The sequence below is a fragment of the Dipodomys spectabilis genome, unplaced genomic scaffold (genome assembly GCF_019054845.1).
Source record: "Dipodomys spectabilis isolate Male_0828 unplaced genomic scaffold, ASM1905484v1 ptg000187l, whole genome shotgun sequence".
Taxonomy (NCBI): Eukaryota; Metazoa; Chordata; class Mammalia; order Rodentia; family Heteromyidae; genus Dipodomys; species Dipodomys spectabilis.
The window spans coordinates 3,610,001-3,636,138 of record NW_024870864.1 but is presented as its reverse complement, the minus strand read 5'-3'; the positions used below and the strand labels follow the sequence as shown (position 1 = coordinate 3,636,138).

The 26,138-nt window shown below is 39.9% G+C and overlaps 1 protein-coding gene across 1 annotated transcript in view; it reads right to left on the bottom strand.

Moving 5' to 3' along the window:
• Positions 1-20,486, bottom strand: part of Vwa3b (von Willebrand factor A domain containing 3B) — a 179,543-nt gene extending 159,057 nt beyond the window's left edge. Inside the window, exons 1-5 of the mRNA XM_042695361.1 lie at positions 20,423-20,486; positions 14,884-15,111; positions 3,509-3,603; positions 1,432-1,682; positions 45-207 (exon numbers count right to left, since the gene is read on the bottom strand). Of these exons, the coding sequence (XP_042551295.1) occupies positions 45-207; positions 1,432-1,682; positions 3,509-3,603; positions 14,884-15,079 (705 nt within the window). The 5' untranslated portion in view covers positions 15,080-15,111; positions 20,423-20,486. The remainder of the gene's footprint in view (positions 1-44; positions 208-1,431; positions 1,683-3,508; positions 3,604-14,883; positions 15,112-20,422) is intronic.
• Between the last annotated feature and the right edge of the window lie 5,652 nt (positions 20,487-26,138).

Here is a 26,138-nt window from a genome sequence, read left to right as displayed (position 1 = left end):
TTGTAATCACCTTAGGGAACTGGGCTAGCCATGGATACACTTACAGTTTTGTCACTGGCAGCTTCCAGCAGAGCCTCCAAGCTGCTATCCTCAAGCATAACCATTGGCTCAAAAATCTTTTTTTCAACCCAACTGATGGCAGCAGCTATGGATTGTTCAGTCACAAGAGTAGCATGATCCTGCCACTTAATGGGCTCTTGAGAAACCCTGAAAGGAACCACATGGAGCAGTCACCAAGCAGTGGTAGTCTCATGGCCATGAACAGTCATTGAGCATCATCTTGACGATAAAGAAGACACAGCTTCAGTCCTCTGAAAGATACCAACAAACTGTGTGAGCTGGTTAAGTCTATCTTGTTCAGGAAAATATGCTTGCTTTTTTCCATTAGTTACTTTTTTGAAAAAAAAAATGAAATTATTTTGGCTTCAGCAGAGAAAATCTGGTTAACCATTTAGTTGAAAGCTTGGAAATGATGGATGGATATCCCCACATATGTACATCTCAAAAAGAGGAGCCATTTGAACTTATCTGTGCTTATAATTGCAAATAAATTGGACTTATTGTCCACTACAGCCCACTTCCACAACTAGAACTGGCTCACCTGTAGCCTCTCTGTGTGGCTTCTGTGGGCTAAGAAATCTGAATGATTAATATGCTAGAGGAAACATTCCAAGAAGGCAAAACTGGTACATGTTTCAGCACTAATTCCTCTAATATTAAACGTGAAAAGGATCTGAGATAGAACATCATTAGGCACCATTCCCAAAATTGTCTTTTATTTTGCTGAAAAGGAAAAAGTTCATTATTAGATTCCACCCCCACCCCAATCTCCTCTAATCCAGATGTTTCTTGTCAGAGAACTACAACCCTACTGTTCCAGATGAGAAATTAACACTGATATCTAAATTCTCATGATTCCAAGAATCCATAAATAATTGATCATGAAAATAGTGAAATATGAGAAATTCTATAAAGGCAGCCAGCCACCTGTTGTTCTGCTTAAAAGGGTCAACTCGCAGGAGAGGTCAACTTCAGTTGCAAATTCAGTCTGGAAGAACCGTAAAATATGTGGCCCGCACATTCATTTCCCAAGCAAAAGTCTAAAATGAGGAAAGATATTTGGTTTTAAATTTGTATTGAATATCAATATATCATTCATATTCTCTTACTTTGGCCTTCCCATGCATTCAAGAAAAGTCTTGTTTCTAAATCTCGTTTAATATAAAAACTCAGATGTTCCAAGGAAAGCAGATATGTTCCTAAGATTTATTCACTGAGGAATTTCTGTGAAACTGTACATTCTAGGAGTCCATAAGACAACACTTCCTCCCTTACCATAAAGCTAGCTGTATTCGCTAGGCTACTTAATTCCAAATAGGTGCCAATGGCATAATGCTTCACTGAAATTAATGCTTTTCTCTGGGAACTTACCATATGATATTGAACTTGGTTATTTGAGCCACTTGCTCTCGGAAGACCATTGTCAAAGCATCTCGGCACAAATTAAGCTCTGACTCTAGAACATCACTGAAATCCAGCACTATGGTGATACACTGTTCCAATATGACACCAAAAATCTGCCGGCTATTGCTGGTGAGCCATTCCATCCGCTGCCTGTAGCTCTCTGCAGCTTGTGTCAAATAGTCCATAAACGGGTAGATCAGTTCTGATTTTGCTGTCAGCTTAATAAAAACAAAACAGTAAGACAGCCCCAAAATAAGTCATCAGAAACACAGTCATGCTATCAAGAACTGTGCATTTAAAAACAATTGTGTAAATGGCCTTCTACACCTGCAGGGTCCAGGAGGAAGAGTCTAGCCTTTCAACAGAAAAACCATTGGATGATTCCCCACAGAAGAAAAGATGATATGATCTGTTCAAAATATAGCATTCAAAAAAAAAGATGCTTCCAGATTGACTTTTATTTTTATAGTGCTAGATTATTAGAAAATGGGCACTTATTGGCACTTCTAAGAAATTAAATAGAAAAGAAGGAAAGCTGTCAAAGGCAGGAGAAAAATAAATCCTGCTAAAACTTTTAAGTACAACATGCCAAAAATATTTCTGAAAATGCTTCTAAACAGGCTAGAATATCTGTCTGGCTTCCTTTATGGCACATTAGCCCAGTTATCCATCCTCCTGCTCATTATCTTGGTCCCTGTGTCCTAGGCCAAGCTCCCCTAAACCTGAATCACACAGTCACTCATAGTGGTCACTGACGTGTCTAGGGCTGTCCCTAAAACGTGAGAGACTTGCAAGCAATTTTTTGTATGCATAAATTTTCAGTATTTTTTTTAAAAAGCAAGCACATTTTATAAGGCCTTTTAGGGGATAGGGAGGAACAAGACAGAAAAAGAGTAAGAAAAAGTTGTGCCTTGTTCTGTGACAAACCAAACTCCCAGAACATACCCAAATACCTAAATTGGTCATGAAAATGTGCTTTCTGGATGTGCCACGTAAGTCCACATTTTTATGTCTCATCTCTAAACCCCTTCCCATGGTCTACCCGTGTCTGCCAAGCTCATTCCTCAAGGTCCAGCATCACTTCTCCACTGCTCCTCTTGGCCTCTTCAGTCAGGTTTCTAATCTCTCTCACCAACTCCCACCCTCTACAATCTAGAAACACATGGATCACAGGGGATAAGGAGAAGGAATATGGAGTGAGGTAGTAAAAAGACAGATGTTTCTAATAGTTCCTCAGTGAGTTTAATGTGGTTCAGTTTTAAAATAGAACATGACAACAAACTCAGGATTTTACAGAGATTCTTGCTTAGGGCCAAGTTTACTTTAGAAAGTAATTTTGTAAAATAAAGTCATTCCTTTATATCCATAGGTTTTGTGCGGATAAACCAACCTGGGATTCAACCAATCTGGATTCAGAACATAAAAAATTTTTGTATGTTTACTGAATATGTAGCTGTCTTTCTCCATTTTATTATCTAAACAATATAGTATGTGAACTATTTACATAGCCATCTACATTGTATTGCACACTGTAATTTACCTAAAGAAGATTTAAAGTATGTAGGAGGATATGAACAGGTTCTGTGTAATTACTATGTCAAATCATGTAAGAGACTTGAGCATTCCTGGATTTTGGTATCTTCCAGGGATCTGGGAACTTATCTCTCACAAATGCCAAAGGAGTATTGTATTACAAAGTTACAATCCTAGTTGTACATGGATACACTTTGATATGAACAAATATCTACTTATGGACATGATATAGCATGTGTTTTCTTCAGAGATTAATGTCATATTCCTTTATTCTCTTATTTTTGAAGCAGAAGAAAATGTTAATATATAAATGTTTTCATCTCTGATCAAGAGCTTCCTGCACTAATCTCTTATTGGTCAAGGCTTCCTTTCCTAGCTTCTTGTTCATGACTTCTATCACTCTTCAACTAGCCAAAGTAAACCTTCAACTTGAACCTCCACATGATCCGTGATCTGATGTAACCCCAGTATCTTAGTTCAGGACCTGCCCATCAAAGGAACTCTGACTTACATTGTATATTTTGCCATCTTCTGTTGTGAAGGACTGTGGAAACAGGCCCTCCGCATAACGAGAAGTCACAAGTCTCCCCAGAGAAGTCACATAATCTGCATTTTTATAAACATAATAAAATGATATATTATCAAACATTTTTATTTCTTAATGTTTTCCTTTGGTACATTTAAAGTATATCCTCAAAATTATCAACAATGTATAATGCTTGTATTCCATTCTAAACCATGAAGTATTTCTAGGTGCTGTGATAAATGAAGCTGTTCATAGAATGAATAAATAGGGCAGGAGAACAGTTTGTTTCCATTTACTTCTGTCCAGAATGATTAAGGCAAAGGTAAAATAGAAATTGTGTTAATTCCTAAAACCTTTTATTGAAGACTTGGACTTAATTTTCAGAACTTAAAAACTACAACTTAGATACTATCTATTGTTTTTTCAGGTGGAGGTTGGTGATGAAATAAGTGAAATTAAGCAAACCATAGATTTGAAATAGCCAAACACAATGTCAGAACCACAAGATTTTGTGCTCATCAGAATATAAGTGCAGCTGTGTAAGCATCCATTGTCTGCACTCACTAATCACCACTGCATACTAAATACATTGCTTACAGCAAGCAAATACAATGTTGCCTAAAGCATATTACTACTCCTTCATTGAACTTCCAGAGACTTGAGAGATGAACTATGACCTGGCAGGGCAGATGAAGTAAGGCTTCTCAGAGATAGATGATTTTATAATGATAATTATTGTGGTTGTGGATACTGTAATCATTAAGTTACAAAAGCAGTATTGCTAGTACCAATACTTCTTTTGGGGATGGGGGAGGTGCAAAACAATGGCCTACTTTAGAAAAGCAGAAAATTTATAGCTGAATTTATGGTCTCCCTGGCCAGGCTTGGTCCTAAATCACAAGGGATAATAAAATTTCCAAGTTTTGATGTTCAACTCTCTCCAGATCAATCTAGAACAGTTACAATTATTACCAATATAGAATAAAGCTGCCAATAAAAATGATGGAGCATTTGGGTTTTTCTTCGTATGTTGCTGGTCCCAGGACTTGAACTCTGGGCCTAGGCACTATCTCTGAGCTTCTTTCACTAAAGGCTAGCACACTACTACTTGAGTCACAGTGCCACTCAGTTTTTTCTGAGTAGTTTATTGGAGATAAGAGTCTCACAGACTTTCCTGTCCAGGCTGGCTTCAAACCACAATCCTCCGATCTCAGCCTCCTGATTAGCTAGAATTATAGGAATGAGCCACTGGCAACTGGCTGAGAATGTTTTTTTTTAATAGTATTTCTGATTATTAAATAAATAATTCAGAATTACTGAGTGAAATCATAATAATGGAAATGCCCTGGTTAAATGGGTGCTCATCAGGTGGGATATTACTAACACATTGAACAGGACAGCTCCTGCAGAGTGGGCTATCTCACACATTGTAAAACACTCAGCAACCTGAACTTGGCTCTCTGTTTCAACAGCATTCCAAGTCAATCATCATAAAAATTTAAAAACTCTAGACCCTCATACATTTTCATGCTTACAGAAGCAGTAGTATTACTAAAAGTAAAGAACCAACACTCTAGCTAGACATGCTGTGCATGCCCCAACATTCATGAGGCTGAAACAGAAAAAGCAGGACTTTTAGGTGAGCATGGGCCGCATAGTGAGAACTTGTGTCAAAAAAAGAAAGAAAAGGGCTGAGTGCATAGCTTCATGGTAGAGTGCTTGTCTGGCATTCATGAGGCCCTGGGTTTGATTCCTTGGTGCCACATAGATGAAAATAAATGTTAAAACATGTTTTAGAAAAGAAGGGGGAGGGTGGAAGGCTTCATAAAATGAAGCATTATATTCACCCAAAACAGACAAGGACTCAAAGAAACAACAACAACAACAACACCAAAAAAAAAAAAAAAACAACCACTTTGCACCAGTGACTCACACCTGTAATCCTAGTTACTCAGAAGGATAAGATCTGAGGATTATGATTCAAAGCCAGCCCCAGCAGGAAAGTCTGAGACTCTCCTTTCCAATTAGCCACCAAAAAAGCCAGAAGCAAATCTGTGGCTCAAGTGGCAGGACAAAAGCAAAAGTGGTAGGGTCTTGGACAAGAGAGCTCAGGAATAGCGCTGAGTTCAAACCCCAGGACTGGAAGAGACAGAGACAGGAGACAGAGACAGGGAGAAAGAGAAATAGAAATAGAGAGACCCAATGTCTTTGATGAACACAGATGCAAACCTCCCTAATAAAATACTTGACAACTAATTACAACAACTAATCAAAAAAATCACACTATGATCAAGTTAGATTTATCCTAGGGATGAAAGATTGGCTCAATATATGTAAATCAATAGGTGTAATATAGCACATTATCAGAACCATAGACAAGAATCATGTGATTATTTCAAAAATTGCAGAGAAAGCCTTTGACATAATACAACATTCTCTTTTGATAAAAGCTCTGGAGAAGTTAGGAATAGAAGGAACATTTCTCAACATAATAAAGGCTGTTTATGACAAATCTACAGCCATCATCATACTAAGGGTGAAAAACCAAAGCTTTTAGTTTTCCTTTGAAATCAGAAACAAGACAAGGATGCTTACTTTCCTCCATTCTATTGCAATTTAGTACTGGAATTCCTAGCCAGAGCAGTAAAGTAAGATAAACATCCGTGCAAAGACATATTAACTGAAGTATGGTATATGTATGGAAAGAATTCAAATGGTGTAATTTCTTAGAACATAGAGTCTAACAAAATGAATACCAAGAAGCTAACACTTGAGGTGAGTAGGAGAGAGGCCAAGGGCGGGGGAGGGGGGGGGGGGGAGACAAGACAAATGAAGAAAGGAAGAGGAAGAAAATGAAATATTTAATGTATACCATGTGAAACTAGGAAATTTTAAGTGAGTTTAGGATGGATGGGGAGAGAACAATGAAAGGGGCAATACAATGCATTGTACTCATAAACTGACATGTTGAATTATAATTCCTTTATATGACTAAAGATAATAAAATATAATTTTGAAAAATGAAAGAGAAGGGAAAGAGGAAGAGAGAGAAGGAAGAAGTAGAAAAAGAGGAGGGGAAGGGTGAGGAGGGAGGGAAGGAAGAAAGAAAGGAGAGGAGAGAAGGCAAAAGAGGAGAGGAGAGAATAATTGGTTCCTCCAATACAAAAGGGAATTGCATATCCCAATGGATTAGCAGGACATCTGTTAGGGAATGGATAAACAAAAATAACTTCCATTTAATCATTAAAAAGAACACAATTAAGCCTTGTTAATATTGAACATGAGAACTGACAATCATACTTCTATATAACACACATATGTCCGGAGTGTGTGCACAAGAATTGTCTGTTAAGAGATGTGAGATCCAAGTACGGTCAGAGACCTTTTGTTCCAAGGAGCCTTCAAAACTGACCGTGCCGGAGTTCTGGGAAGATGGCGGAGGAGAAGCTGGAATCTGAACAAGCTCTTGCATAGAAAACAGTTTCAGAGTTCCAGTGAACAGTCCCAAGCCAGAGAATCACACCAAGTGTGCCATCACAGGACAGAGAGTTAGTCAAGAGAGGGGAAACCAAGCAGACACATCTGAGCAGCTGCCGCTGCGGCGGCAGGGTCGCGGCAGCGACCACCGCCGCGGAGGCATACCTGAGACGCAGTCCGAGACGAAGGAGCCAGACGCAGCGGACGAGCGGATTCTACTCAACACCAGCAAGAACCGACAAGGAGCGGACAACTTCATCCTGCACTTTGCAGACCAGAGACGACCCGGGATCCAAGACTCCGCATGAGTAGAAGCCCCACTTCCTCACTCCTTCTCTGGGAGAAGAGGAGGGAAGGCCACCCCTCCCCCCCCAGCACCGGTGATCTCCATCTTGGATACCGACAAAGCTCGGAGGAGCGGCTAGCTCCAGCTCAGGCCTTGGAATAAAACGAGTCATTTAGCAGGTCACAAGAACTTAACGGCGAAGTGACCTCACAGACTCAGTTCCATCCAGGGAAAAGTCACCCAGCTCAGGCGCCAGCCATTGGAGTGGCTCTCCTCACCGGGTAACCAGAGCCAGAGGCTGCCCCACCCTCTAGCAGCCACCACAATCAATTGAAAAACAGAAACCCTGAGAATGGCTCCAGGCTGGGTGCTGTGAGTTTTTTTTTTCACAAAATAGCCCCAGGGAAAAGCTACTGTTCGTTGAAAGGCCTCAACTCTACCCAGAACCTAGCCTCATCACTGCATCCCCCTCTTTTGTGATTCTCAAAGCAGATCACCCTCCCAGTAAACTAACCTGGGAGGGGGATCTCAAAATCTTGGGTAAAGCAGAGCATTTTTCTGCCTGTTCCAACAAACTGACTTAAGAAACCAATCAAGCCACAGGACCTCAAGCTGACCAGAGACTCCAACCAGACTCTGATTACAGACAAAAGGGAGATACAGGACTCTTCCCACCCCTCCCAAAAAAAAAAAAAAAAAAAAAATCAAAGAACTTTTTTTTCTTCTTCTTCTTTTCTTTTTTTTCTTTTTATTGTTTTGTTTTTTTTTCATTTTTTTGTTACCTTATATATATATAAAATTTTTTTTTTGCTTTTCTAAAACTTTTATTAATCTTTAATTTTTGCCTCTTCTGAAAAAATAATTGTTTTCCATTAACTTTTTTTTTTCTCCTCTTATAATTTTTATTTTAGGAATACGTGAATGTGTGTTTTCTTTTCTTTTCTTGTCTTCTTTCTCTTTTTCTTTCATTCTTAATTATCTTTTTGTTTTTTTTTCTAGCTCTACTGAACTTCTGATCTTTTCTTCTCACTTTCCTATCCTTTCCATCTTTTCCTCTTTGTTCATCTTTATGTGACTTAACTCTTGTCCTGCACATCCTCAGATAAACCCGTAGTTAACCAGTAGACCCTATCCCCCATTGTGTACACACTTAATCCACAAACTTATTACTCAATTCAAAACCTCTGAGACTTAAATTCATTAATAGCAGTACTACCTCTTTATACCTATATAATATTTTAAGCATTTTTTTAAAGTTTTTCTCATCTCCTCTATGTCCCTCCCTTTCTCTCAACATATTCATATTCCTCTATAAATAGATGGTCTTTTAATCTCTAAAATAACATTAATTTTTACGTTTCTATCTTATTTTCTGGTCTCTTTTCATTCCCCTTTCCCTTTCTTCTTTTTCTCTCTCTCTCTACTTACATCCTACCCAACCTATTTCCTGCATTGTGATTAGGACATAGTTAACTCTCCCTGTGCCTCCCCACACCAATCTATTCCTATTTTTTACCCACATCTCTCCCTAACCCTAATAATTTCTGGTTTTCCAAATTCTTCTCTGCGGTTCGAAGTCCTTTAACATAAAGTTGTTTGATGTCGAATAGATGTATCTGTTGAACTAGATTGTATCTGTAGACTATTGACTGTACAAATGCAAACTTTGGTTAATGGTTGCCTTAAGATAGTGTTCTAGCACAAAACTGGTGCTATCTTCATCTCAAATGGGCAGAGTAAGCCGGAAAAACACAAGAAAAATGGCAAATTCGGGTATCTCAATTCCCAATCCTGATAATCAGGGGTTAGAACAGATAATGAATAATCCAGAGGAGAGTTCCCAAACAGCTCTACAAACACTGCTGGCAAACATGATAAATGAAAAGTTTGACAACGTACAAAGGACTCTGTATGAGCGTGATAGGGAGAGAGAGGAGGCATCCCAGAAGTTTATACAGGAATATCATAAGCGTGAGGAAGCTACTCAAAAACTGATACAGGATTTGCGTGAACAACTTGAGAATACTCAAAGAGAAAGAGAGGAATGGCGTGAGCAGGCTGAGAACACTCAAAGAGATCTGCAGGAATCCCACGAACGGGAGGAAGCTAATCAAAGAGTAATACAGGAATTGAGAGACCAGGTAGAGAACACACAAAAATCACTAACGGCATTCATGGAATCCATTAACAAAGAGCTGAAGGAAGTCAGGGAGACCACAAAGGGAATGCTGAATGGAACCCAACAGAAGGAATGGGAGCCCAAAGAAACCATAACCAATCAACTAAGTGATTTGAGGACAAACACTGAACACCAAATTAAGGAAGTAAAGAAATTCATACAAGACCTAAAACAGAGCTTCAACAAAGAACTTGAAGCCATCAAAGCTGACCAACTAGAAGGAAAAGAGATAAAAAACAAAGTAGAGAGTCTTGACAGCAGGTTAGACCATGCAGAAGATCGAATCTCAGGGATTGAAGACAGCCTAGATATTATAGAGAAAGAACATACAACCATCCAAGACAAGTCCAAGAAATATGATAGATCTATCCAACACCTGGAAGACACCATCAGAAGGCCTAATCTAAGGATAATGGGTGTAGAGGAGCACCTAGAAACAGAAGTTAATGGTCTAGGAAATCTGTTTAACAGGATCCTAGCAGAGAACTTCCCAAACATGCAAAAAGATAGGCCTGTCCAGATACAAGAAGCCTTTAGAACCCCAAATAGACCAGACCAGAATAGGACATCCCACCGTCACATTATAATCCACACAGGATCAACTCAGAACAAGGAAAAGATCCTTAAAGCTGTCAGAGAGAAAAGGGTAATCACTTATAAAGGGAAACCAATTAGAATCACCTCAGATTTCTCAGCAGAGACAATCAAAGCAAGAAGAGCCTGGAATGATGTATGCCATGCCCTAAAAACAAACAACTATCAACCAAGAATACTGTACCCAGCTAAACTCTCCTTCATAACTGAAGGCCAAATAAAAACCTTCCATAGCAAAGAAAAATTGAAACAATACATCTCCACCAAACCAGCCCTACAAAAGATTCTTAAAGATGTCCTACACATAGAAAACCAACAAGACCGCAATAAAGGCCAAGAAACTGCACCCAAACTGAGAATCCAAGAACCATAGGAAGAACCCAGTTTTCGCAGCCCCCAAGAAGGTAGACAACATGGCAGGAACTCCCAAATACCTCTCAGTCCTATCTCTTAATGTTAACGGACTGAACTCTCCAATTAAGCGACATAGACTGTCTAGTTGGATTAAAAAACAAGACCCTTCTATCTGCTGCCTGCAGGAGTCACATCTTGCCCGTAAAAACAAACACATTTTCAATGTTAAAGGCTGGAACAAAATCTACCAAGCAAACGGCCCCCATAAACAGGCCGGAGTTGCAATCCTAATATCAGATAAAATAGACTTCAAATTAAAATTCGTGAAAAGAGATAAAGAAGGTCGCTACATACTAATTAAAGGATCTCTCCTTCAGGAGGATATTACAATTCTAAATATCTATTCGCCAAACAATGGAGCACCCAAATTTATCAAAGAAACACTACTTTCCCTCAAATCCCATATAGATCCAAAGACATTAATTGTTGGGGATTTTAACACACCACTCTCCCCACTAGATAGATCAACTCGGCAAAAACTCAACAGAGAAACCGCAGATCTAAACAGCTGCATAGATCAACTAGACTTAACAGACATTTACCGAACATTTCACCCAGCAGCATCAGAATACACGTTTTTCTCAGCAGCACATGGAACGTTTTCTAAAATAGACCACATTTTAGGCCACAAAGCAAACTTGTCTAAATTCAGAAACATTGAAGTTATACCTTGCATTCTCTCTGACCACAAGGGAATAAAGTTAGAACTCAACACCAAAAGCCACCAAAGAAAGTCCGGTATCACATGGAGGCTGAACAACACACTGCTGAATCATGAGTGGGTCATGGAAGAGATTAGAAAGGAAATTCAAATGTTCATGCTATTCAACAAAAATGAACACACAAAATACCAGCTCCTCTGGGACACAGCAAAGGCAGTACTCAGAGGCAAGTTTATAGCTCTGAGCTCCTACGTCAACAAATTGGAGAGATCTGAAACTAACAATTTAATGACACATCTAAACCTCCTTGAAAAAGAGCAGCAACATAAACCCCAATCCAGTAGACGGAAAGAAATAATCAAAATTAAATCAGAATTAAATGAATTAGAATCCAAAAAAACTATAGAAAGAATCAACAAAACAAAGAGTTGGTTCTTCGAAAAACTTAACAAAATTGACAGACCCTTAGCAAATCTTATCAGAAAAAGAAGAGAACACACCCAAATTAATAAACTCAGAGATGAGAATGGAAACATCACCACGGAAACAACCAAGATTCAGAACATTATAAGGGAATACTTCTCAAAACTTTATGCTAATAAGTTCGAGAACTTGACAGAAATGGACCTCTTCCTAGCAAATATTGACATGCCAAAACTAAACCAAGATGAGGCAAACTATCTTAACAGGCCCATATCAAGCATTGAAACAGAAACAGCAATAAGAGACCTCCCAGCTAAGAAAAGTCCAGGACCAGATGGTTTCACAGCGGAATTTTACAAGGCCTTCAAAGCAGAGCTCACACCAATTCTCCTCCAACTCTTCAATGAAATTGAAAGAGAAAGCTCACTACCGAACACATTCTATGAAGCCATCATAACCCTCATCCCAAAACCAGGCAGGGACTCATCAAAGAAAGAGAACTATAGACCCATTTCTTTGATGAACATTGATGCAAAACTTCTCAACAAAATTTTGGCCAACCGACTTCAACAATTCATCCAAAAAATCATACACCACGATCAAACAGGATTCATTTCAGGGATGCAAAGCTGGTTCAATATACGCAAATCAATTAATATTATTCATCACATCAACAGGAGCAAGAATAAGAACCACATGGTTATCTCAATAGACGCAGAAAAAGCATTCGACAAGATCCAACACCCCTTTATGATGAAGGTTTTGGAAAAATTAGGAATCCATGGAACATTCCTCAATACAATAAAGTCTGTATATGACAAACCTACAGCCAGCATTATACTCAATGGTGAAAAACTAAAGCCATTTCCTCTTAACTCAGGAACAAGACAAGGATGCCCACTCTCTCCACTCCTCTTCAATCTAGTATTAGAATGCCTAGCTACAGCAATAAGACAAGATGCAGACATAAAGGGGATCCAAATAGGGAAAGAAGAAATAAAACTCTCCCTCTTTGCAGATGACATGATCTTGTATTTAAAGAATCCCATAGACTCCACTCCCAAATTACTCAAGCTGATTCAAAACTTTGGCAAAGTAGCAGGTTATAAAATTAACCCCCAAAAATCAATGGCTTTTCTGTATGCCAACAATGAGAAAAGTGTGGCTGAAATTAGGAAAGCAACTCCATTTGTAATAGCCCCACAAAAAATAAAATACCTCGGAATTAACTTAACTAAAGAAGTGAAGGACCTCTATGATGAAAACTTTAAAATCTTGAAAAAGGAAATCAACACAGAACTTAAAAAATGGCAAAACCTCCCATGCTCCTGGATTGGAAAGATTAACATCGTGAAAATGGCAATACTTCCCAAGGCTATCTACAAATTCAACGCAATACCTATCAAAATTCCACCCTCATTCTTCAAGGAAATAGAAGAGGCAATCCAAAAATTCATATGGAACAATAAAAGACCCCAAATAGCAAAAACGCTCCTCAACGGAAAGAACACTGCTGGAGGAATATCAATACCAAATTTCAAACTCTACTATAAAGCCATAGTAATCAAAACAGCTTGGTATTGGCATAAGAACAGACCTCAGGACCAATGGAATAGAATTGAAAACCCAGAAATGAACCTACAGACCTATAGCCATCTAATCTTCGATAAGGGAGCTAAAACAATAGAATGGAAGACAGACAGCCTCTTCAGTAAATGGTGCTGGCAAAACTGGTTAACTACATGTAGAAAACTAAAGCTAGATCCTTATATATCACCCTGCACCAGAATCAACTCCAAATGGATCAAAGACCTTGAAGTCAAAGCAGACACTCTGAAAACATTACAGGATGGAATAGGAGAAACCCTGGGTCTCCTTGGCTCAGGCCGAAATTTTCTGAATAGAGACCCGGAAACACAACAAATCAAAGAAAGGCTGGACAAATGGGATTGTATAAGGTTGCAGAGCTTCTGCAGGGCAAATGACATAGCTAGCAAGATCAATAGAAAGCCCACGGACTGGGAGAAGATCTTTACTAGCCATACAACGGACAAGGGTCTCATATCTAAAATATACTTGGAACTCAAAAAATTAAACCACCCAACAACAAATCCTCAAAGAAACAACTGCCCAATAAGTAAGTGGGCGAAAGACTTAAAGAGAAGCTTCTCTGAAGAAGAAAGAAGGATGGCCAATAGACACATGAAGAAATGTTCAACATCCCTAGCCATAAAAGAAATGCAAATCAAAACAACATTGAGATATCACCTCACTCCAGTTAGAACAGCAAAAATCAAGAACTCTAACAACAACAGATGCTGGAGGGGATGTGGACAGAAAGGAACCTTACTTCATTGTTGGTGGGAATGTAAACTTGTTCAACCACTTTGGAAAGCAGTATGGAGGTTCCTCAAAAGACTCCACATAGAGCTCCCCTATGACCCAACAATCCCACTTTGGGGCATTTACCCAAATGATCACAAACAAGACCACACTAAAGCTACCAGCACAAGTATGTTTATTGCAGCATTATTTACCATAGCTAAGACATGGAACCAACCCAGATGCCCCTCAGTAGATGAATGGATCAAGAAGATGTGGTATATATACACAATGGAATTCTATGCCTCCATCAGAAAGAATGACATTTCCCCATTTGTTAGGAAATGGAAAGGCTTGGAAAAAATTATATTAAGTGAAGTAAGCCAGGCCCAAAGAAACATAGGTCCCATGGTTTCCCTTATTTGCAATATCTAGTATAGGTATGAGTCAAGCGGAAAAAGTCAGATAATGTGATGTTAGGAAAACGAAACCTCAAATATATATTTTAATGTTTTTGTTTCTTTCATGCATGTGTTTCTAACGCATTTATAAGATTATTTCTTTGTTGCTTTGTATGTCCCTCCCCCACAGTGTAACCCCCGCTTTCACTATATTTGATGTCAGTATAACATGTGGAGGAGATGGGGACAAACAAGTCATTTAAGGATTCAGGTGGACCTATTGCAACAATGAGAAGTACAAAATGTCATGTCAAAACCAGCTTTACAATGTCGGTGGGGGGTGGGGGGTGGGGGGGTATGATTGGGTGGGAGGGAGGGGGGAGGCTGGGAAGGGAGGTGAAGGGTAAACAAAGGAGGAGGCTGCAATGCTTGGTAAGAAATGTATGCATTATCCTGCCCATGTAATTGTAACCCCTCTGTACAGTATGTTCTCAAATAAAATTAAATTAAATTAAAAAAAAAAAACAAAAAACAAAGAAAAAACTGACCGTGCCTCCTCAAAGGCAACACAGCAGGGTGCTGGCTGCTTGTGAGTGCTATACCTTCACATTGTGGGAATCCAATCTGTGACAAAATCTGTTTCAAGGTCAATTTGTTTCTCTTAAGCCCGTGAAGTTGAAGCCATTGCTCAGATGAAATGAGACTCTGCTTGGCCAAGTCTGTCTTGGTATTTCTCAGTTCCTTCTGCCTCTGCAGCTGCTGCTTTGAGATGACAGGAGACAAGCCTGATTTCTTCATCTCCAAATCAGAATCTAAGTCACAGAGCCCTCCTGTAACAAGAATAATGAAACTTGGATTTCTTAAAACTTGGAATCTAACGTCAACATCAAGATAAGTTTACTATAAATCATAGTATATCCATAAAGTGGAATCCTACTTATCAGTTAAAATTATAAGCTAGACACATTGGCTCAAGCCCACAATCCTAGCTCCTTTGGAGATGGAGATAGAGGGAAATGTGGTTCAAGGTTCACAAAATGGAGGTGGGTAAAATGAAGTTCTTGAGACTCCATCTCACCCAATATCTGGATGCAGTGGCATGTAACTGTTATCCCAACTGGAGAAACACAATGACTGAGCACAGTAACACATGACTATCATCCCCAGTGACACAGGAAGCACAAGGAAGAAGACTGCCACCCAAGTCAGCCTGGACATAAAATGTGATCCCACTGCGAAAATAACCAATGCAAAAAGGGACCAGAGACATGGCTTAAGCAGTACCTAACAAGCAGTAGGCCCTGAATTAAATCTTCAGAACAAAAAGAAAAAAAATATAGTATATTTGTTGACAAATTAATGTCTACACATAATACTAAGATGTATCCATAAAATTCAGTATTCATATGTATATATATTTATATATACAAAAAATAAATACCAATAAGTATGTAGGAGTTTTCTCTGTGTTAGTTTTGCCTTTCCTATATTGTTTAAATTTCTGCATTATTTGAACAATTCTAAGGTAGGATTGACTTCTATAACTAGAAAAATTTCCCATTTTGGAAAATAATCACTCTCCCCAGAAGTTGTACTATGCATATGTATTCCAGATATAACCATACCTGGCACTTTTAATCCAATGATGGATAATGCAAACACGATGCTGAGAGGAAGTATTTATACTTGGTGCCCAGGCAGAACGGCTGAGAGGTGATGGCAGGTAGAAACCAGACCATAGCTCAACTCCACTGGAACATGTATATCTACCTCATTTTCTAAGTTTTCACTCTAAAATTGGACTTAATCATTCTGGCTCATGGAGCCAGCTGTGCTAGGATCAACTGATGTCATGTGTGACACACTAAACTTTTTCTCAACCAGTCTAAATATAGCTACTATACACAAGAGGTAGGGAGTAGCCAAACTTTAATGCAATCTTAACCTACTCACCAAAATGGACAGAAAGTATAGAAAACTCTGGGCTGTAAACCTTCTCAAAGATAAAAATACTCTCTTTTGCCATCCCTAAAACTGTATTTTGTGAAAGTCTCAATGTTATATATGACATGGAAATTCAGTCAAAGATAAAAATCAGCTGGATCCAAGCCAGGAAGTTTTTGTGAAAAAAAATATTATTATAAGCAAACACTTGTATAGCATTACCATATATATGGTAGATATTTCATCCTTGTAAAAGTTCATGAGATAGGTATATTCTTGCTCCCATTTTACAGATGTGAAATCTAAGACTAACTTGCTTGCAATCTCATGGCTGGTAGGAAGGGTAACTAATATTCTTTTTTTTATTTATTTACATTGTAAAGGTGATGTACAGATACAATTACATAAGTCAAGTACAATTATTTTATAACAAGTACATTTATTTTATAACAGTGTCACCTCTTCCCTTGTTTGTAGTTAACATTCTTATTCAGGCAGTTCAGCTGCAAAATCTGTGTTCTGTGACTTATAATAGCAACAACTGAAACAGCTTCCATTTTATCTCAAAGACTTCTCATGTCCTTATCAGAGCACTGGTAGTTCACGAGTAATCCTAGCTACTCAGGAATCTGAGATATAAGGATCCTGATTGGAAACCAGCTTCAGAGAAAGCTTCAGCTTTCTCTCTGGGATCTGTCCACAAAGACTACAGCTAAAGGCAGAAAATTCCATGAGACTCTTGTCTCTAATTAACCACCAAAATGCCAGAAGTGGAGCTTTGTAGTGGGCAGAAAAAGATAATGGACAGTGCCCATACCTGTTCTACTTCAAGAAGTGATTGGACCTCTCTTTGGTAACATACTTGCATACCCTAAGCTATGACTAGTGCAGGAACAGACATGAGGAAAATGGACATGTGAAATTATCTAACTGTCATTCTCATTTGCTAATTCCATTTTGTCTTACTATAAGCACTTTCTTATCCCCAAATTCCCAGTCATATGAATCTGTGGAGTTTAGAATAAATCACAGGACATGAAGGTAAAGGATAATAATGCGTCAGCTTTCTCTCTGGGATCTGTCCACAAAGACTGCAGCTAAAGTTCTTTTTAAATTAGGTCAGTTGTTCCTATAGAAACAAGTAAGGGAAGTTCAGAAGAAAGATTTCTGATTATTTCATCATTTCCAGTTAATCTTTCTCTTCCTTGAAACACACCCATCTCATATATTGTTCTTGCTGGAGAGTGCCACTTGTTAGATTTTAAAAGGAACACATCTATAAAAACTGCTCTAATAAGGTAGAGTCTACACCCTTGAAGAGGAGTTCAGAAGAGTCAAACATGTTTCATTTTTAAATCAAAGGGACAAGATCTTTAAATCCTTTTTTATTTGTTAATTTTAATTTAATTAAAAAGGACACATTCTTGAGACTACACAAAGCATCCAAATTCTCCAGTTTAGCTAAAGTACATGTCCTAGTCTCTTTTGTGCTCATATGTGCCTCTTGGGGGGGGGGGGGGGGGAGAATGTCCTTCAACTTTTTTGTTTAAGGTTAGCACTCTACCATTTGAGCCACATCTCTACTTCCAGCTTTTTAATGCTTAACTGGAGATAAAAGTCTCAAACTTTCCTGCCCAGAGTAGCTTCATACCACAATCCTTAGATCTCAGCCTCCCGAGTAGCTAGGTTGAGCCAGCAGCTCCCAGCTCATATGACTTTTTAAATTTTTTTAGACAAATGATCAATTCTATTGGATCTGAGAACCTGTATGACTCATAATGAGTCAGACCTTAAAGCTAGGAGTTTACAGCCTGAGCATACCTGTAATTTCAGAAATGAAAGGAACTAAAAAATGGAACTTGACCAGAAAAAAAGAGAGAGAGAAAGAGCATCTCCCAACAGAAAGGATCTTCTACTGAAATGGGATAAAGAACTCTTTGCCAGAGCAAGGAAGTTAACAGGCTTCCTTGAGCAGACAAAGTATACCCCTCAACACACACACACACACACACACCCATACACAGCTTGCTTGCTTTCCCACCTCAAGCTCATCCCAGACAGTTGTCCTGTATGGAATCTTAGCCTGCTCCACTGAGCTTCTACAGCTGACCTCAGCAACCTCCACAGCTTCTCCTAGGAAAGCCTTAATTGCTTTAATATTTCATCACTGTGGCCTTAGACACTTCAGATTTGTCCTCTCTAGACTAAAAGGAGAGTCCATGACTCTCAGTACAGTGTAGGAAGGTTGAGATTAACTAATTGATCATTCAGAACTACTAAGAGAATCCTAATTTTTTGTCTCAAATAAGGCAAACATTCTCAATTCTAAGAAAGTTAAGATCAGGAAATAGCTATTTTCCAAAACACAGATATTATTTTCTGGATAAAATCATGCTACTTATTAAAGGTTTTCTTCATCTAAGGTTTCTAAAAAATAGAAGAAGAACCCAGAAGTCAGAAACAACACATATCCTAGTTGAGCAATGATACAAGTTTAAAATGCTATTCCAAGAGATCTAGAGTTTGGACAAAAAGGAAAGGTTTTCCTTAGTAGAGTAGGAAATGAAAAGGGGGAAAAGTGAAAATGAAAGCCGTGGGCAGACAAAGGTTTTGAGAAAAATAGAAAGGTAAATAAGCACAAATCCAAAGGCCCAGACCAAAGGAAGTAGGAGTTCCCAGACAAGTACAGACTGGTGCTGCTGATTTCCTGCCCATAGTGGGCAGTCAAGAGATGTCCCATAGCCTTTCTGGGGTGAGAGTCTTATGGAAGTCCCCATACCCTAGGAGAGAAGATCCTATGTGGTCAGAGCCCATTAATTCGGCTAAACTATGTAGTAAGCTTTATGTTCAGTATTCCGAACTTCCTGTATGCCTGTTAGTTTCTGAAAAAGAGATCATGGCTAGATAGATATATCTTGTGATTTATGTGAGTTTTGAAATACGATTGTTCTAGAAAGAAAGGAAGCTGGGATAGTGCTCTCTGCTGTATCCTGTTACAATTCTTAATAACCACCCCCCTAATCTTTCTGTTCTTGAAAGGCAAGGCCAGCCTATGATCATCAGCTCCAAAAATGCTGGCAGAGCTAAATAGGTTTAAATGGACTGTCCCACTGTTCCGAAAATAGAGCCATTAAAAGAAAACCTAGGAATAATTGAAGTGCTTTAGGGGATAGATCATTGCTGAGGAAAAAAAAAAAGATAAAAGATAAAAAGAAATGGACAGCCCCCAAGAAGATGAAAGGAAAATCTCCACCCAGAAAAAAACCAAACCTAATTATTAAGTTTTATGACCATTATTAAAAAGAGTGAAAGAGTCAAATGCTGATGCTCGAAGCCTGTAATCTTTAACTACTCAGAAAGCTGAGATATAGAATCAAGCCTCACAGCCAGCCTGAACAGGCTAATCCATGAAACTGTTATCTTAAAATAACCAGCAAAAAGCCCGAACTGGAGGTGTTGCTCACATGGCAGAGCACCAGCTAGGAGTGGAGACAGTCAAGGGGGAGAGAAAAACTCTGAGCTCAAACCCCAGTAACAAAGAAAGGAAGAGAGAAAAAGAGAGGGGAGAGGGAGAGACAGTAAAGAAGGAAGAGAGAAAGAAAAGAAAAAGAAAGGGAGGGAGGGAGAGAGATGGGGGGGGGGGGGGGAGAAGGAAGGAAAAGGAAAAAAAAGTGACACGTGATTGTGAAAACCTTGTATGAATGGAGCTGGAGGCTTTTCAGGACTAAAAGTGGTGAGACCCCTCGGGGAAGCAGATCATTTTGGGGTTGCAGCTCCTCCTATCTTACTGTTGGACATGTCACCTGGCGGGAAAGCAGATCATTTTGGGGTTGTATCCTCCTATCTTATGTTGGACATGTCACCTGGCTCTCCAAGTGGATGCCAAGAACTTATTTCAGCGCTGTGGGGCTGAGGCTCAGGCTTGGAGGAGGAGCGGGTCCCCCAGCCCAGGTGCTGCGGGTGGGCCTGGGAGGCAGGGGCGGTGCTCTGGAGGAGGAAGTCCGGGTACCCGTCTCCGGGCCTGAGCCTACCACCATCCAGGTGAGTTTGCCCCTGGTGGCCGCGTTTTCCCAGAATGGGGTGTGCATAGGCCAAGTGGGAGCTCAGTCCAGCTCGGAAACTGCAGCCTTGCAAGTCGGGAAGCCGGGCGCCGCCTCAGGGTTCCCTGACTGGAAAGGACGGCGTCCCCACACTTACTAGGTAACGTGTGAAGGAAGCAAACGGCTCCGGTTCAGCAGCACCCCCCTCCCCGCCCCCCACCTCCGAGGCCCGTCTGGCCCGTGGAGGCGGGCGAGGTAAGCGTCGCGCTGGTGGGCCAACCAGCCACCCGCACCGTCCGGGCGTGGGCGCTCCACGGCGGCCGGTAAGGTTCCAACGCTGCGTCTCGGTGGACGAACGCGTCGCCGCAGTTGCTCGGACACGGCCAATCGGGGCGCGCGACTCGCTAGTCAGGCCCCGCCTTCCCGGAGCTCACCGGGCGATGGGGGTCTGCTGAGGGGACTCTCGCGCTGCAGCTAAAAGTGTGGAAAACGACAGTCAAGGACCACCGAGGACACGCACACCCCCAGCAAGGGGCCATGCCAGAGGGACGGGGAAGGTGGCTGGTCTCCAGCACCTGTGATCACTGGGAACGTTAACGGGGAGAATACTAATGAATTAGGCTAACAAGCAAATATACTTGTGAGCCCTGGTAAACAACCACATCAGCAGATGATGGAAAAAAGGGAGAGGCAAGCAGACTGCAGGAAACTTGCATCTTTCAGTGTGCAGAATGCTCATCCCTGCATCATTTAATTTTTCGCTTCAACTCTTTGAAATAGCTTTTAAATTGTACAGTTAAGTTGAAAAGTTGGAATGGTTTTATAGCTGCCGTTTTGTAGATTTACAGTTTTACAGCTTTGGAAGCAGAATGTATGAGGAGGAAGAGGAGGAAGAGGAGGGGGAGGAGGAGGAGGAGGAGGAGCAGAGGGAGGGGAAGAGGGGGAGGGGGAGAAGGAGGAGGAGGAGGAGGAGAAGGAGGAGGAAGAAGAAGGAGGAAAAATTCAGCTATTACATATGAAAAACCCTTTCAGCATTATTTTCTTCATCTAGTTTTAGTTTTAACCCTATTTTAATTTTGTCTTATCACATAAGCAAAGGACTCAAAATATATACTTACAGTATTTCAAGCACTAACACAAAACTGTGTAGTTATGAAAACCATCTTATAATCCTTCATGAAAGAATCCTCAGAGGTAAGCATTACTTTCAGTGTTTGAAATATTAAACTGTGTTTTAGATTTTTAAACTGAAGAAGTATCAAATCAAGCCTGTAATCTTAACTACTCAAGAGGCTGACATCTGAGGATTGTAGTTGGAAGACAGCCTGGGCAGGAAAGTCCATGAAACTCTTACCTCCAATTAACCACCAAAAAGACAGAAGTAGAGCAAGTAGCTCAAGTGGTTGAACATGAGCCTTGAATACAAAAGCTCACAGTGTCCAAACCCTGAATTCAAGCCCTAGGACCACCACCAACAACAACAACAAAAGTGTTCAGATCATTTATAGGTTTCTGAGTCAAAAATCTAGTAAAACGTAGTTAGTGTTAGAACTGAGTAATTTTGTCTCCAACAAAGAAGTCTGCTTTGTCCTCAGAGGTTTATTTTCCTTTCTCCCTTCCTTCTTTTAAATGTCTTTGTAATTTAGAGTCTTGAATGGTATGATTCCAAATCAGAAATTATTTTATACTTTTGGCCTTGCCTCAGCACCACCAAAGAAACAAACAATAAACAAAATACTAAAGATTCTGCTCAGCAGAATGTGTGCTCAGCAGTCTGCCAAGCCCACATTTGCCAATGCCACAATAATCCTGCTGTCCACACCCTGCCTGGGTCACCAGGGTGACATAGACTACGAGGCATCACACAAGGAAGCACACTCTCACATGATCAGACCAGGCATTCCCACCCTACCTCCCCATGCCTTCTCCCTTCCCTGGGACACTTGCCTCAGACATGGAAGTCATTTCAGGTCACTTCAGGTGTTTCTGCTTGTCATGTTTATATGCGTACAAGCACACGTTCTTGTGAAAATGTTAAATATTATATAAATTGTAGAAAGACAAGTAAGTAAAAGGTTAAGGTCATTTTGAAGTATTGTTTAGACAGCATCAGTTCAGCTAGCCAAGGGGTGGATTGCATCATTTTTATTTGTTGAGTGATCTGGAATCTGTTACACCTTTAGCACAGTTGTGCCATTGTACTGAACTATTAATAAATTTGTTTTGAATTCAGATTTTTGCAGACAAATCAGTAGCCTACTGCCAACCTCAGCAATTGACCTTTCTCAATATTCCCATCTTTAAATAATGCAGAATCTAAACTGCCAAGTTTACCCTTCAAAGCCAGATCATACTTTCAGCCCTTTTCCCCATTACCTCAAATCTAAGTCCCCCAAGAAGGACTAATATGTTCTCTAAATCTGCATATAGATCACCCTTTACTCAGGCTACCCTCTTCCTTAATCTACACTGTTGCAGATCTTCCCATGGGCATTCTCTTCCCAGTGATTATTCTTCACCTGTTGGGCCTCAGAGTATGACTGGCCAGTTCCATACTCTTGGTAACCACCTACTAACATGTGACATTCTTTCATTGTTATTTGACCTTTGTGCTATTTGCTTTTCAGGTTGAATAATTTTTCTTTTTCTCTATACAAGCCTCTCTCTGACATCGAGTGGGCTTTTGACGATGATTGGAACCTTTTTGGCTGGGGAGGGAAAATGATCAATGAAATGAAGGGGGGAAAGCAATTTTCCTCAACTCACTATTTTAAAAAATGCTAACTCAGGGGAATTGTATATGAGTAAACCCATTGCCATAAAAATTTTATATTCATCAAATTTTATTATTATTCATCAAAAATGCATTTAATCTATTTAACTTACCAGACAATATACTTAGGCAACATCACACACTGGAAAGTGTTGGTGGTCCCCAGGTGGTAAGGCTCATGGAAAGCTTTGGCTCTCACTGCAGTTATTTAGTATTTCAAGACTCTGGTACAGTAACCTGAACTATACTATAATCCACTAGCTGGGGAAAATATTCAAATTCAAAGAAAAGTTCCTACTGAATGTATAGGACTTGTTAATGACTTCTACATCATTCTAAAGTTGAAAAATCAAAAGTTGAATTATGGAAAGTCAGGGACTACCTGTACCAAGTAATGCTTTTGGGTTTAGGGTTTATTATTTGGGGAGAGAATGCAGGCTCCTGACTCTCAATCTAGCAGCTTTATGAAAAGGCATTTATGGGACAAGCCTAGAGGAGACATTTATCACATATACTCAATTGGCCACATTCAGTACTGTGACTGGCTGGGATGTGAGGCATGAGAAGAAGAAAGCAATGTGCAAATAGTCAGCCAGTCTCTGCCACCCACTCCCTGGCCTGGCCTTCCTCACAGGATTAACCTAGTTCTGCAGACTGAATGACTACACCACAGACTGCTCCCAGCCCTAGCAAGTCAGCAGTGCACAGCCATGCTCCAGCCAATTGGACTGAATGACGTCAGATACATTTGTTTTCAAATCTGTTGACTCTAGTTAGACTTTTATCATGCAATTTATTTAAATGTTTTAGTGAGAGGCCTGTTAGAAGAAAAAAAACTCATATCTTTAAAACTTAGTATGAATGAGTTAGGAACCTGATAAGGTAACTCATTCTCTTAGTGCATTTTTCTCTTGCTATCACAGAATACCCGAGACTAAGAATTAATAAAGAAAAGCTTATTTAGCTCAGGGTTCTCGAGGTAAGGACATACATTCACGATCAGGTGACCACATCTGGCAAAAACCTTAAGTTGCAGCCTAGTGGATGAGGAATGGCTCTCAGTCCCATGTGCTCATCAGCTGTGTTTAGATCAATGTGTAATCTACTGCGTTCTTTCTTAATTTTGAGTAATTTCTTAATTTTTAAAATCAAACATCACCAAAAGCAGATTGTGCTCCCCAAAGCCTAAAGATAATCTGCTTAATTAAAGTGATAAAGTGAACATTTTAGATTTGTTGAAAGGTACCTTAGTGGAAATTGGGTAGCAGAATGGGAAGAATGGATCAAGAGTCTACAGTATAGTACTGAAGTCTGTATCCTGATCATTCCGGATATTCCTCAGGGACAGGAACCATAAAACCACAGATACCAAGGTTCTACTGAACTCACTTTATAATAACCTGCTCTCATGCTAACTACACCAGATTCATGAGAGCAAGAACTAACCAGAGGTTTTAAGCCATTCCTGAGAGCTCCACTCAAGCACTTCCCAGTAGGCCCTACTTCCCAACACTGCCATATTGGGACCAAGCTTTGGCAAGAGTGTTTGTGAGGACCAATTATAGTCAAAGCCTAGTAGTCACTAAGTAGCAGTGCTGTCACATTAAAAGTTGGAGCCACACTAAAAGATGGAGCCAGTAGATAAAGAAGCACACTAATCTAGAAGTGTTCCCATCTCAAATTTCTTGCACATATCTATTGTGAGAGTGGGGGTAGGGGTGTGCACATGTCTGTCCTGGAAATTGAACTCAGGGCCTGGGCATCATCCCTGAGCTTATTTGTAGTCTATCACTTGAACCACAGCTCCACTTCCATTTTTCTTTGTTATTGTTTTCTTTGTTATTGTTGTTTTGTTTGGGAGGGTGTTTTGTGATTCATTGGTGATAAAAGTCCACAGACTTTCCTGGCTGAGACCGGCTTCAAACCTCAATCCTCAGCTCTCAGCCGACTTCTTACACATCTTTTTAAACTCTACTTCCACTTTATAGAGAGTGAAACTGGAATTCTTTCTTGTCTTAGAGTAGTTTTTAAATGAGAAGAAACTCTGGCCAGAATTATTCAAAGAAAAAATATTAACCTTGATAAACAATAAGACTTAGAAAAAATAAGTAAAATATCTAAATGAGAATTCAGATATCAAAGTGAGCACACATAAAGGAAGCTTCAAATGAAGAAAACAGGAAAACATTGTAACTCTTCAATAGGAAAATCATACAAGACCCAATTTGTAAGGAGTAATGTAAATGTAATGTGCGAATAGTCTGGATTTTTCCACAGGGGAAAAGAAAATCAATCTCTAGCAGACAGAATAAAAACCTCCTCCTATAGAATCAATCTGTTAAGGCAGAAAGGTGACTACTGATGATATATAATTTTCAGTGAACAAAGCCAAGCTAGGTGAAGTATATGAGATATGCAGATTATTTTAATGGATCCTATATTTTCAGTTAACTGGTTAACAATTGGTGAATAATTTGATTTATGAAGCTACAATAGATTTTCTTTCATTGATTTATTTATTTTTACTAAGCAAAAAGTGCAAAGAAAATGTTTGGGTTGGGAGCATGGCTTAAGTGGTAGATCACTTGCCTAGGAAGAATGAGACCCAGGGTTTAAACCCTAGTGTCACCAAAAAAAGAAGGAGAAGGAGGAGGAGGAGAAGGAGGAGGAGGGGGAGGGGAGGAGGAGGAGGAGGAGGAGGAGGAGGAGGAGGAGGAGGAGGAGGAGGAGGAGGAGGAGGAGGAGGAGGAGGGAGAAAGGAGGGGAAAGAGGGAAGGAGAGTGGAAAAAAAGGAAGGAGGGAAAGATGGGAGGAAAGAAGGAAGACAGGAGGAAAGAAGGAAGACAGAAGAAAAGAAGGAAGGAAGGAAAGAAGGAGGAAAAGATGGGAGGAAGGGAGGGAGAGAAGGACAGTGGAAGGAAGAAAGGAAGGAAGGAAGAAGGAAGGAAGGAAGGAAGGAAAGAAGGAAGGGAGGGAAAGAAACAAGTTGGATCTGGACCTTGATGGTTCATACAATAATCCTAGCTACTCAGAAACTGAGATAAAAGGATTGCAGTTTGAAGCTGTTTGGGACAGAAAAGTCCATGAGATTGTTGTTACC